At 37.1% G+C, this 14,238-nt stretch overlaps 1 protein-coding gene across 2 annotated transcripts; it reads left to right on the top strand.

Moving 5' to 3' along the window:
* Nucleotides 1-949: 949 nt before the first annotated feature.
* Nucleotides 950-7,558, top strand: LOC148044113 (TBC1 domain family member 30-like). 2 transcript variants are annotated; one of them, XM_087723490.1, is made up of 6 exons: nucleotides 950-1,073; nucleotides 3,532-3,638; nucleotides 3,733-3,872; nucleotides 4,728-4,934; nucleotides 5,136-5,192; nucleotides 6,552-7,558. In XM_087723490.1, the coding sequence occupies exons 1-6, from the start codon at nucleotides 1,011-1,013 to the stop codon at nucleotides 7,277-7,279; spliced, it is 1,302 nt and encodes a 433-aa protein (XP_087579616.1). In that variant the 5' UTR covers nucleotides 950-1,010; the 3' UTR covers nucleotides 7,280-7,558. The 2 variants fall into 2 exon arrangements, with proteins under 2 accessions (XP_087579616.1, XP_087579617.1); XM_087723491.1 differs by lacking the exon at nucleotides 5,136-5,192.
* Nucleotides 7,559-14,238: the final 6,680 nt, after the last annotated feature.

Raw genomic sequence — 14,238 nt, 5'->3', positions numbered from 1 at the left:
TACCAGAATCAAAATTGAGGACATACCCTGTTTCCCTAAAATAAGACCTAGCATGTTTTTATGCCTGTGCCTAATATCAGCCCTAGCCTCAAAACAAGCTCTACTTAAGAGCTTGTGCAGCCACCCGCCCATTCTGCCATGAGGCAAGGGGTGGTGGAGCTGCCCTACATGCCCTGCGTTGGCTTACCTCAGGGCCTCCACAGCCAGGCCTTCTGTGCTCCCGACACCTACATCGCGGCAGCAGTACCAGCAACCATGCGCAGAAGGACCCCAAATAGCTGCCGACCCACTTCTTCTGCTTGCTTGCAGATTCCGCAGAGCAAGAGGCTGAATAGTATGCTGGTGCTGTGGCCACAAGGTGAGTCATGTGTCGGGGTATGGATGGCCTGACTATGGGAGACTTGAGGTAAGCTGGTGTAGGCACATAGATTAGCTCCACCCCTTGCCTTAGCTTGTAGCTGCAGCAGACACGCGTTGCTTGGCCTTTTGCTCAGTTGCAGCTGCGAGCAAGCAGAAGTGGGCTGGCAGTCGTGCAGGCTCCTGCTAGACATGGTTGGAGCCACTGCTGTGAGGCAAAACAAGTGTCACGGCATGAATGGCCTGGCTGTGGGAACCCTGAGGTAAGCCATTGCAGGGCAAATGGGGCAGCTCCACTCCCACGCCACGGTGGCACTGGCATGCTGCACAGCCGCCTGCCCTGCCACGAGTAAGCAGAAGAAATAGGTCTAATGTATATGGAAAAAAATAAGATCCCCCCCTAAAAATAAGTCCTAGTGCTTATTTTGGGGCCCAAAACAAAATAAGACCAGTCTTAGTTTTGGGGAAACACAGGTAGTCCAATTTATACATACAGGCCAGCCTTAAATGTAATCCTAAAAAAGCAAGAAAAACATCTTAATAAAGCAAACAATGTACAATATAGGATTACAATATGTATAGTGACAGAAATATTTTTGTTGTGATGCAGGCAGGTCAATTCTTGTGAAACTGCAGATGACTTCTATGGCACCATGGGAAAATTAACGCAGGAGATGCTGGAAGATAAACTCATTGATAGCAATGAGCTCATGCAGGTTAGTAAGGAAATATGAAATTAGATTGGACTTAAACCAACGTAATATATCCTGTTAAAAATATTAAAAGTTAATTAAGTCACAGAGTCAAAGACTCAATCACTGACTTTTCTAAGTAAAACTGAGAAAGATTGCTTCAATCCCAGTGGAACTACTGTCATATCAGTCAGTGAGAAAATTGGGCTAATGATTGACATGAAATCCAACTTGCTATATATGTAACTGTTAAAGCTCTAGTAAAATTCTTAATCACTCTCTCTTAATAGCATATTGTTAATAACAGGATTCATTAAGGTAATATTTGCTTTCTATCAAACTTTGGCAAGTATATTAAAGCAAAAAATCTTATGAAAAATACAATATGTTTTTTTTTAAATATAAAATGGTTGTCCATGTAAGTCTATCTATTCTCAATAATGTTTTAGATGTTAGTTTGTATAGCCATTTTTTTGGCTAAGGAATCCTGAGAACAAATAGTAAAATAACTAGGGCTGAGAATCACTGCTATAATGAGAAATACGTGGCAAATGTCAGCTTAAACTGCTCTCCAATCAGTTATGGTCTCCATTTTAGTGGTTTTGACTGATGTGCAAAATTACAATATACAGTCTTTTATGGCTAATAGTCAAGACTTCAAAAAATACACTGAATAGACAAATCTGGATTGTTTGCAGTCCAGATTTCTTAGCCCCCTAACATTTGTCAGAACAAAATTAATCTAATACCGTTAAGATAGTGACTCCTTATCCTCTTCTCTCAACAGCTAAGTCTTTATTATTTTGAAGATATTGCTGAGGAAGTGAAAATTATGTATTTCATTTCAGAAGAATAATATGTTATGGCTAGAAATGAAAACTCTCTCGCTGTGTGTTTGTGTGTGTGTGTGTGATTAAAAAACCCACTCACTGTCCAGAGATCAACAACACTAATGAAATGATATAGTCATTGTTTTATTTATGGAACAGATCATAAGAAAAAGGTTGCTATTGAAATAAATAATTTCTAGATTCCCTTAGACTCCTGCTCAGGAAAGAAAGTGGTAGAATAATAATGAAGAGACGATAACACTAATGTAGGGCAGAATTTACACTTTCAGTGCATGGGGGAGAGGTTGTTTACACATTTGTTGATTTTGTGCTGCTGAATTGCTTGCCCGCCACTATCAGTACAATGTGGGATTTTTCTCATTTTTCATGCACGATACACTGTTTGAGGTCTAGCAGATTTGCATATTAAGCCACAGGTCTTTAATCAAATTTATTTAAAAATGTAATGTAATCCAGAATTTCCCTCCAAAAAAGTTTTCAAAATTTTCTCTGGCATTATTTACTGTATGCCTTTTGTTCATTTCTTAAAATTGCAACATCTGTTAGTCCATAATTTCAGTTTGCAGAGGCTTATATTTAGAACAATATTTGAGAATAAGGAATCAGTATATTCTAATAAAAATATCTAAAATCAAGCAGTATATATAAATTTATTTTATAAAGACAATTCAATTCCCATTATTTTTCACATCAATGTGAAAGATTGTGCATGAAGAATTACCTGACCAAAATAAAGAACAAAAATGAGTTTTTGAAAATAATACTGTAAATCTGAAGGATAGCTTGCCCCCTCTACCCTGTGGAGACTTTATTAACTAGTCTTATAATATCCAAAATTGCCTTATCAATGTTTTTTCAGTCCTAAGTATGTATTACAAGCATTTTCAAGTTTTCAGGTTTTTTTACTATTACTGTCATATATCAGTCTTAATAAAATCTTGATAGTTTTGATTATTTATTGGATGACCAACTGTAGAAGTACTGAAAAAAATGAGAAACCAACTTGACACAACAGAGTTAGTTTTCTTGTTGTGATATAATGCACTATAGTAATTTCACTGAACAAGCTGAAACCATTTGCACAAATATTAGTCCAAAGTCACTTAATGAAGTGTTGAGATATTGAGAAATCCATAAAAGAGAAAATTTCTTTATATAAGTAACAGACATATTTCTACGAATATATCAGTTGCAGTTGATACAGACTCTCTCTTTAAAATTGAAATCATATAGTTCAGACTCCAATGCATTGAGGACAAATGCATTTAAGGTATAAAATAAGTAGCTGTTAGATACATACGCATGGTTTGCTGTGCAAACTAATTCCTTTGAATACAAGAAATACATGCATTCACCGCTTTTTCATTATTTTCAGCCTAACATTTCTATTATCTCCATTGGTTATTTCAGGAGTTGACTGGTTATATTTCTTGTGGATTATTCTTTGTATTCCTACAGATAATTTTTGTTGCATTCGTAAAAATCAAGCTTTTCATATTTGCTTTTGTAAATGTGCAAAAGTTATTGCCTAATCTTGCAAATATTATGGGGATTACCTTGTATTTGTATTTGCATAAAAAGTTTCCCAAAGGCATTCTTTTCTTCAGTTTCTTTTCTCTCTTTTTTCATAGATGGTTTATTCTATGGCCCAGTTCCCCTTCCCTCAGCTATCTGAATTAAGGGAGAAATATACATACAACATTACACCATTTCCTGCTACGGTAAAATCAACTGCAAGGTAAGGCATTTTCTGACTTTTTGTCGTGTAAGTAAAGAAAGATAGATCTTAAGGAATCGCTCAAATTATTATTCTGTGTGCCCTCGGTTTTTAGCCGACTGGGAAAAATAAAAGACAGCGATGAAGAAAATGAAATAGATGATGAAGACTCCCTAGCAAATGTTATTGGATGTCTTGGACCATTTAGTGGATTTTTGGCTCCAGAATTACAGAAGTATCAAAAGCATTTCAAAGGTAAATATTAATTTCTTAAATTTCAATAATTTTAAAGGAGGGGTGTTCAGTTGCTTTATGAGGCTTTGTTGCTGAGACTAATTTCATTTCCTCAATTCTTATTCCCAGTTGGATCTAAGTTGATAATCAAATATCCAAATAAAAAGTCACTGCAGTTGTGCGGCCTTTAAGACAATGATGTGATGTGTCTAGCATCTATGGCAAGGGTTAGACAATATAGAAATCAAAATGTGGCCCCTGAACTTTACTTTTTGCATCTCCTAGTTCCTCTGCCATTGCTCTATTGGAATTTGCCAGGAAAACATCGAAAAACTGAAGCAAGGTCTCTAACTGTGCCTTCATTTCTATTGATATTGCATAAACAGCATATTGCTTTTGGCTGTAATAAAGCTTTTGTTTGCAAATTCATTGAAAGGTATTGCAAGAGGTATCTTTCCCCAAAGACTACAAAAATACAAACCCCAGCCCTGCAAGTGACATTATAAGGCCAGCCTGACCATCACAGTTTACAGACACTGAAAATAGTATTTTAAATAGAAAAAAAGATCTTCGGTTGAGAAGTCCCCACCTACAGTCATATGATATGATGATTGGATCTTATGAGTTCATTAAGGAATTGGTTTTTTTATCAGTATCTTTCCATGGCTGACTGTATGCTACATTCTAAAATAACCTGTTACCCTCAGCCAAGTATTTATCACTACTAAAGCAGTACTTTTTCAAGGTATTTACAGGTTTTGATTCTAAACCATTTCTGTATGTAGGACTTTTAAGTTTTCTAATTCAGTTAAGTGGAAGTGGTAGCTTCAACTGTTTCACTGTGAGCTGGCTGATATATTTCTAATGTTTTCCCAGACCATAATCAAGAACACAGTTTAGGCTCGAGTAACATTGCAGAACTAAGTCCTGGTGCAATAAATGCTTGCCGAAATGAATATCATGCAGCTTTTAACAGTATGATGATGGAACGTATGACAACTGATATCAATGCATTGAAAAGACAGTATTCTCGGATAAAAAAGAAGCAGCAACAGCAGGTTCATCATGTGTATATTACAGCAGGTAAATTAATAATTGGAAGGAATTATTAGTTCAAGTTGTACTTGTATTAAGAAGCAAATCACAGTTGTATTCAGTTTAGTTTACAGTGTGTAAGAAGAAGAGGGAAAAAAATGAGATCTGTCAGCGTGACTGAAATAATCTCATTTGATGGTGAAAAGATACTTATAAAAGAGTTTATAATCTTTGTTTTTCTTTTGTTAGGGTCTGAAGATGATGACCTTGGGATAGTTTTAGATCCCAGGGACCAGCTGAATAATGGTATTTAAAGATATCTGTGCTATTTGGGTTCCAGGGTCTTTAGTATTGATTTCACTAACACTTCTGGCATCCTTGGATTTGGAATACAAATTTCTAAAAATCTAACTAGATACTAAGCAGCAGCCTGAACTACTGAAGCATTACAAGAATAAATTGATTTAGTGTATAAAGACTTTTGATCTAAATCCTGTAAGTTTATATATAGGTAAACATGTTTTTTTTCACAGGCTTATACAGTGCTTCAGTTAGAATAAATTGAAATAGTTAATGGTCATATTGTCTGTGGGATTAACAATGGAGGCATTGCATTTTCACTTACCCTCCTGCGATAACCTCCTGCACTGGTGCAATAATGAAAGTGTTTGCATGCTGTATCTTGCTCTCTTCTCTGTCCGTAAGGATGGATGGTCAGGACAGTTGATCTGAATGTCACAGGGCAGTATCTTTTTAAAAGTTTGAGAAATGCAATACAATTACATTGTCAAACCAAAACAAAAAATTCATTTTCCAAGATTGCCAAATCTTCCTTTTACTAATCTTTTCCAATTACATAGTTTAGTTACATTGATTATTTTTGACATTTTGATGTGCTTTGAGAATACCAGATTCAATTAATCAACCTTCATTGCATAAGATGAGGTATGACATGGCTTTTTGACTATGTGCTTTATAAATGTAAGTTAAAGATATCTAGCATCTTATTGACATGATTTAGTTAACCTAAGTGGTAATGGAAACATAATTACTTAAATTATTATTGTGGTGTTTATTCATTGACTTAAAAAAACCTACCTTAATTCATAGATTAATTGTTGCAGCATTTATATTAGATTTCACATTAACATCTATTCTGATCATCATTGCTAGGAAAAATGTATTTTTATGTGGCTTTACTTTGGGATAGGTGACAGCAGTAGCAGTGCATAAGAGAATGGAATTTTTTGGGAGGAGAAGGAAAATTCTGAAGAGTCACTCCCAGTTATTGCAAATGGGAGAGAGAGAGAGACAAATAGTTTCAAGGCTGCTTCCCATATGCAACACCTTTCCTTTCATTTTTAGAAATGTTAATTAAAATTACTTTCAGGATTTTCCGAAAATAGTATTTTCTATTTTTTGCACTCATTTTTTTTAATGAATAAAATTGCAGCCAATCATAATGCAGTGTTTACTTGTTGGGCAAGATAGATGACTCAGGTTTGGTTTTTTAAATAATGTAGAATGTAAATGAAATGAACATTCCTCTTCTTCAAATCCTACCAGTCTTTACTTTTGTGTCTACAACACAATCAGAAAATGGTCTTTCTATTTGCCATGTCTCTTTCAACAGCATACTTTTAAATACATTTTTTTAAATTTCAGATAAAGGCCCAGTTACCAGTCTTATGCCTTCTCAGGTGAACCATTCTCCAGTAATCAACCATCTTTTGCTAGGGAAGAAGATCAAACAAACCAGCAAGTCTGCCAAAAACAATGTTCCAAGCCACACTGGGGGAAAGATGTTACCAGGTCCGCATGAAGATATTAAAGCAAAGCTAAACTCTCCATGGCGCACTCACATGAGGGTACATCGAAAGAACCTAGCGCGAGCCAAAGGCCACCTGGGCTACGGAGATACAATAGGACTAATAGAGGAACAGAGCGAACACGGGAATGCTAGCAGTATTAATACAAAAGAAACTGCAAATAAATCTAAAACTATAGAAGGTGATGGGAACATTTCAACAGATGGACAATCTCCTGAACCAACTTATAAAGATAATGATTCCAGTGTCTACGTATCAGAGGTCCAGCAGAAGTTGGAAACCTTGGAACTTACACAGAATAGTAGAGATGATACTGACGATGAAACACACAGTTCTGAGTTGCCAGGTTTAGCCAATGACAGTGGAATAGTGGCAAAATCCTGCACTTCTAAGCCACAAGTCTTTTGTCCTTTCCCTAGTGTCAAGCCACTCAGAAAATCAGCTGCAGCCAGAAATCTAGGATTGTATGGCCCAAATGAAAGAACCCCAACTGTACACTTTCCACAGATGAGTAGGAGCTTTAATAAGCCTACAAGTGGTAACAGTGGGTCTAAAAAACGATGATATGTGAAACAACTGGCACTTCATTAGTATAATTGTTACATACCATTATTGTAGGTTTTATTTCCAATATACATAACCAATTTCATTGTATTTAAGTAAATGACAATACTTATTATGCTTTATGCTTCCAAAGGGATTTATAATTAACTCTTTCATTGGAAATAATGAAGATAAACCACTTATATATACATTATACAAAAATAATTGGTTTTTTTAATGTAGAACTACATAGTGGCATAATTCTTTTTCACATTAAAAATTGTCTTGCAGCATGAAAAATGTTTGCCACTTTATAGATAATAGCCATAGGAAAGAACTTTAGAAAGTTTAATTCTAAACTGTTCGGTCAAGAATTCTCAAATACCTGAAGGGCAATCTTTAACTTTATTCACATCCAAAAAATATTATCAAGACTTCCAGGGGCTTACTAACAGACATCCTTAGCAACTTAGAAGAAAAGTGCTTGTCATCTGTATTCTAAAACTTAACATATTTAAACACCTGCATTTTCAGTTTTCTGCCACTGCTAATTCTTTTACATAATTTTATCAGGCTAAGAGAGATGTTAACACATTTTATTTTTTACTTATCCTGCGTGGCTAATTATTTTTAATAAGTCACAATGATTGTAGGGAAGACATTCTTACATCTGATTCTTTTTATCATTTTCAGCAGCATTTGCTGTTACAGGAAATATTCTTGGCCTAATCCTAGATTACTCAAATTTAAACTGAGGGAGCTTATTCTCAGATAAGTGAATAAAGGATACCTGACAACTAACCAACCTTCCTTAAGTCAGATTCGGTGTAATGCTTTCCCTAATGTGTCAGCTTGCCAGTTAAGCAAAGTCATGTTTGTGTCTCTGTACTTTTTAAAGTACTTTTGGCAGCTAAGGGGTTTAAGCGGTTTTCTCCATACATTGCTAATTCTGTCCACACTTGTAGTGAAATGATTGATTCAGAAGTATGAAGAGTTTGAATCTAGTGTGCATTTTGCAGTATAAAACAGAATGAGGAACCTGTGTCTTTTTACTGAAATGCGGTTCCAACAGTCTCATTATTAGCTACCGTATGTTGCTTTGACGTAGCAGGAAAAGGAACTTTTTAGATGTTTCTGGACTACACGTTCTCAACTCATGATATAAAGACTGTTAAAAGTCTTTAGTCTGGCAGGTATTATAAAATGTCGGATTTATTCCTTGTTGGCATTTTTAAAACAAAACTTTTTATTTTTAGTGCTAATTGATCAGGAGTGTGTAGAATCACAGAAGAGTTTTCTGTGCTGCTCTAAATACAGGTAGTCCTCAACTTACAACATCTTGTTTAGTGACCATTCAAAATTACAATGGCCCTGAAAAATGTGACTTATGACCTTCCCCCTGGTCATGTGATCAAAAATCAGATGCTTGGCAACTGGTTCATATTTATGAGTGTTGCTGTTTCCCAAGGTCATAGGATCACCTCTTACAACCTTCTGATAAGCAAAGTCAATGGGGAAGCCATATTCATTTAAGAACTTATTGTTGCTAACTTATCAACTGCATTGATTCACTTAACAATTGTGGCAAGAAAGGTTGTAAAATGGAGAAAAAACTCACTCAACAAATGTCTCACTTAACAACATAAATTTTGGGCTCAATTGTCATAAGTCGAGGACCAGCTGTACTCAAGGTTTGGCCTGATGGAAGGTAAGACATGAGACTATTTTAGAAAAACAGTACATACCGTGTTTCCTCGAAAATAAGACAGGGTCTTATTTTCTTTTGATCCCCCAAAATAAGCACTTGGCCTTATTTTCGGGGAGGTCTTATTATTTTTGAGGTGCAGGAGGCGACAAGTGTGGTCACCTCATGGCTGCTTGCTGTATTGCAATATTTTAGGGGACGGCTTATTTTAGTGCATGCACTCAAAAACCTGATTGGGTTTCTTATCCAGGGAGATCTTATTTTCAGGGAAACAGGGTAGAAAGTAGCCTCTCTTTTGTCCCTTGAATACACTATACAAAGCATTTGCATTTCTAACTACTTAAAATTTGCAGTACCTGAGGTTAACTGATAGCAAATAAATTAATTGCAATATTCTGGAAAAGATATCTTTCTGAAATACTTTGCATGAGTTAAATAAGAACATTAGAAATTTATCTCATAAGATAATTCTTGGAACAGAATATTTGTGGACTGTTAATGCAATCAAAATAATAAGTGCTACAATTACAGTAAAGTTATTTAATAATAATGAAACGCAGTTGGTAATACAATACAATACAATACAATAGCAGAGTTGGAAGGGACCTTGGAGGTCTTCTAGTCTAACACCCTACCTAGGCAGGAAACCCTATACCATTTCAGACAAATGGCTATCCAACATCTTCTTAAAGACTTCCAGTGTTGGGGCATTCATAACTTCTGGAGCCAAGCCGTTCCACTGATTAATTGTTCTGTCAGGAAATTTCTCCTTAGTTCTAAGTTGCTTCTCTCCTTAATTAGTTTCCACCCATTGCTTCTTGTTCTACCCTCAGGTTCTTTGGAGAATAGTTTGACTCCCTCTTCTTTGTGGCAACCCCTGAGATATTGGAACACTGCTATCATGTCTCCTCTAGTCCTTCCTTTCATTAAACTAGACATACCCAGTTCCTGCAACCATTCCTCATATGTTTTAGCCTCCAGTCCCCTAATCATCTTAGTTGCTCTTCTCTGCACTTTTCCTAGAGTCTCCACATTTTTTTACATTGTGGCAACCAAAACTGAATGCAGTATTCCAAGTGTGGCCTTACCAAGGCATTACAAAGTAGTATTAACACTTCTTATGATCTTGATTCTATCCCTCTATTTATGCAGCCTAGACCTGTGTTGGCTTTTTTGGCAGCTGCTGCACACAGCTGGCTCATATTTAAATAGTTGTCCACTAGGATTCCAAGATTCCTCTCACAGTTACTACTATTGAGCAAGGTACCACCTATACCTGGGATGGCGAACCTATGGCACGCGTGCCACAGGTGGCACACGGAGCCATTTGTCAGGGCATGCGAAGCGCTGTCCTGTCAGCTGGCCAGCATGCATGCGCACGCTGGCCAGCTGATTTCACCCTTTTTTAAAGCCATTTTGCACCCTCTCCAGGCTCCAGAGGCTTTATAGGATCCTGGGGAGGGCAAAAAGAGCCTCTCCCCCCCACCCACCCCGTGGCCCTCCAGAGACTTCATGAGCTTCCCTGAAGCCTCTGGAGCGCAAAAAAACCCGGCCCTATGGGCAAACCGGAAGTTTGGGAACGGACTTCCGGTTTGCTCGGAGGTCATTTTGACTGCTCTGGAGGCTTCAGGGAAGCCTCCTGAAGGTCCCTGAAGCCTCCGGAGGGCCTCCGGGAGGAGTGGGGAAGGCTGTTTTCACCGTCCCCAGACTCCTATATAGCCTCTGGAGCCTGAGGAGGGTGAAAAAAGCATGCAAAAAACGGGGAGTCATGCCTGTAGTGTGTGGGGGTTGCACATTGCATTATGGGTGCAGCACGCCCGCACACAACCCCCCTGTGCTCCCTCCACTTATGGCACGCATGCCAAAAAAGGTTCGCCATCACTTACCTATACTGTACTTGTGCATTTTGTTTTTCTTGTCAATGTAGAACCTTATTTTTTTCACCGTTGAATTTCATTTTGTTAGTGCCCAATGTTCAAGTTTGTCAAGATCCTTCTGTATCTTAAGCCTATCTTGAGTGTTGGCTATTCCTGCTACCTTGGTGTCATCTGCAAATTTGATGAGTTCCCCATTTATCCCCTCATCCAGATCATTGATGAAGATGTTGAAGAGTACTGGGCCTAAAACAGAGCTTTGGGGTACTCCACTGCATATTTCCCTCCATGTAGCTGCAGTTCCATTAAAGACTACAGGTTGAGTGTGGTTGGTCAGCCAGTTGCGAATCTATCTGGTGGTCATATTGTCTAACCCACATTTTTCTACTTTATCTAGTCGTAGGTTATAGTCTACTTTATCAAATGCCTTGCTGAAGTCCAAGTAAATTATATCAACCGCATTCCTCTGATCCACTAATTTTGTCACTTTGTCGAAGAATGCAATAAGATTAGTCTGGCATGATCTGTTTTTGACAAACCCATGTTGGCTTTTGGCTATTACTTTGTTTACTTCTAGGTGTTCGCTAATTCGTTGCTTGATTATCTTTTCCAGAATCTTCCCTGGTGTTGAGGTCAGGCTGATAAGACTATAGTTTCCAGGATCTATTTCTTTTCTTTTTTTGAAGATGAGAACCACATCAGCTCTTTTCCAGTCCTCTGGCAGTTCCCCAGTGCTCCAGGATCTTTGAAAGTTATAGTTCAGTGGTTCTGAGATCTCGTCTGCAAGTTCCTTCAGAACCCTGGGGTGTAATCCATCCATTCCTGGTGATTTGAACTTGTCTAGCGTAAACAGGTGCTCACTTACCATTTTCTTCCCTATTTCAACTTGTGTTCCTAATCTGATTTTTATGGTGCTCTTGTTGGTAGGTTGAACTGTTTTTTCCCTTTGTGTAAAGACGGATGCAAAACAATGGTAACAATAACAACAACAACAACAACAACAATAATAATATGGAAATACAATCAAGGCCATAACTACCTGGGCAATACCAGTTATAAGATACACAGCTGGTATAGTTAAAGAAAGAAACAGAGTCACTAATCCTGGCTGCGCAAGAACAAGCTATCCGCACAAATGCCATTAAGGCCAAAATCAAAAAATCCTCTGATGATGCCAAATGCAGACTTTGCAAAGAAGCTGATGAAACTGTTGATTACATCCTCAGCTGCTGTAAAAAAATTGCGCAGACTGATTATAAATTGCGGCACAATTAAGTAGCACAAATGATCCATTGGAATTTGTGCAAAAATTAGAATATTAAAACAGCAACAAATTGGTGGGAACATCAGCCTGAAAAAGTCACCGAAAATCAGATGGTCAAGATCTTGTGGGATTTCTGTATACAAACGGACAAAATACTGGCGCATAATACACCAGACATCATACTGGTTGAGAAAAATAAGGTCACAATCATAGACATCGCAATACCAGGTGATAGCAGGGTCGCCGAGAAGGAACATGAAAAAAATAGCAAAATACCAGGACTTAAAAATTGAAATTCAATGACTATGGCACAAACCAGCAGTGGTAATTCCAGTGGTAATTGGCACACTGGGTGCTATTCCAAAAGCACTGGAATTACATTTAAAACAGTTAAAAATTGACAAAATCACCATCAGTCAAATGCAAAAAGCCGCACTGCTTGGATCTGCACGCATATTACGAAAATACGTTACGACGTCCTAGGCCCCTGGGTGGGGCCCGACTAGTAACCAATGCCAAATCCGGCAAAACAACTGGCCGCTGTGATACAATTGTATAATAATAATAGATGTAAGTCTTCAGCTTAAGAGTACAAATAGAAGAAAAAGAATGATGATTCAGCCCTACAGATTGGTCAGATGCAAAAACTGTCCTAGTCTGTGTCTTCTTCAACAACTGAATATATCTTAGAATAAACACTAGGTTACCTTACAGTTAACAGATTAAAGTGATTATTGCTAGCCATCACATTATACAGAACAAGAGAAGACATCTGAATAATAGTTGTGGTTATGAATGCATTTTAGTTTTATATTCTAAGATTTAAACACACCCAGTCTAATACAAAAAACTAATAAAAAACAGAAATTGGGATCTAAATACCTCTTTATCTAGTTCTGGATCTAGAACAGCCCTCTGGTCTTCTTGGCAAAGAGCTTTTGAAATGTAACATGAGGTTTCTGGGATATGGCATTCAAATCTGCTCTTAAATGGATTGTAAGTCAATACAAAAATAGCACATTTCATTAGTAGATGCTAAATAGTGGTAATCAGAATTGAAATATTTCATCAACTGGGGACTCAACTCATCCTGACTTGAAGGCTCTGGGAAATGTGTCAAGTTCAGGTTCTTTAGATCTTGAATTATAATTCTAATAATTAATACATCACATATAAAGAGCTAGTCTCTACATAACATGAAACCAGTATAATACTTGGTACAAGAAGCACATGGACCTGATCTTAATTTTGATTCCTGATTTCATTTTAAATCCTTAATTGCTTTACTTCCTTTTTCAAAATGTATACATTTTCTTAGTTAAACATATAAGAATCTTATTCCCCTTCCTGTTCATAATTACAATAGAAAATCTAAAAGCTTAAAACCATTTTTAGTACTTGAAACAAGCATTTCTATCAAGAATGTTTATACTGATTTAATATTGTCATAGAAGGTTTTGTACAAATACTTTACAGCAGTGTTTCTCAACCTTGGTAAGTGTAAGATGGATGAACTTCAACTCCAAGAACTAAAGGGAATTCTGGGAATTGAAGTCCACCCATCTTAAACTTGTTAAGGTTGAGAAAAATTGCTTTAGAGTAATCCATATTGGGAAATATTGCGGGCATGGACATAGAGTTGTCTTAAACACCCAAGTTATCTATGTGGTGGTCTTCGTCGTGAGCTATGGAGGAACTGCTACTGTGCATTGGGCCTGGTGTCTTAATACACTCAATGGTTTCTATTTCCCCAACCCCCTGTGTATTCTTAAACTATCCTGATGTTTAGTGTTGTCTTGGCATGTTTCTTTGTGTTTCAGAACTATAGGTCTCCTTTAAAAAAAATCAATTTAAAAATTCTATTTCAACTTGTGTGTGTATGCAGAAAGAAAAAAAGATGTATGAAACAACTTGAAGTTTGCAATTCTTTTATTATCGTGTTCAGTTCCATAGATGAAATAGAAGAAGTAAAGAAATGGTAGTTGAGGTGTTGGACTGATTCAGGTTCATCCTGACTGGGTACCTCCGCTAGCCAGTTTCTAAGCTCAACTTATTTTATAGAGGAGTTGTGGACAAAAATGTAAAAGGGAGTGCTATATAGATATATACACTGTCTTGGGCTTATGGAAGAAAGACT

This window comes from Thamnophis sirtalis, unplaced genomic scaffold (assembly GCF_051295495.1).
Source record: "Thamnophis sirtalis isolate CommonGarterSnake01/CBP01778 unplaced genomic scaffold, rThaSir2_p1.2 scaffold_9, whole genome shotgun sequence".
NCBI lineage: Eukaryota > Metazoa > Chordata > Lepidosauria > Squamata > Natricidae > Thamnophis > Thamnophis sirtalis.
This window is presented reverse-complemented; position numbering and strand designations above follow the sequence as displayed.

What these genes read in the sequence shown, in the direction of transcription:
- LOC148044113 (XM_087723490.1), top strand. Translation starts at nt 1,011, where the DNA reads ATGGGAAAATTAACGCAGGAGATGCTGGAAGATAAACTCATTGATAGC. An exon ending in ATAGCAATGAGCTCATGCAG is followed by an intron (nt 1,074 to 3,531) that starts GTTAGTAAGGAA and finishes CTTTTTTCATAG; the next exon opens with ATGGTTTATTCTATGGCCCA. An exon ending in CAGGGACCAGCTGAATAATG is followed by an intron (nt 5,193 to 6,551) that starts GTATTTAAAGAT and finishes TTTAAATTTCAG; the next exon opens with ATAAAGGCCCAGTTACCAGT.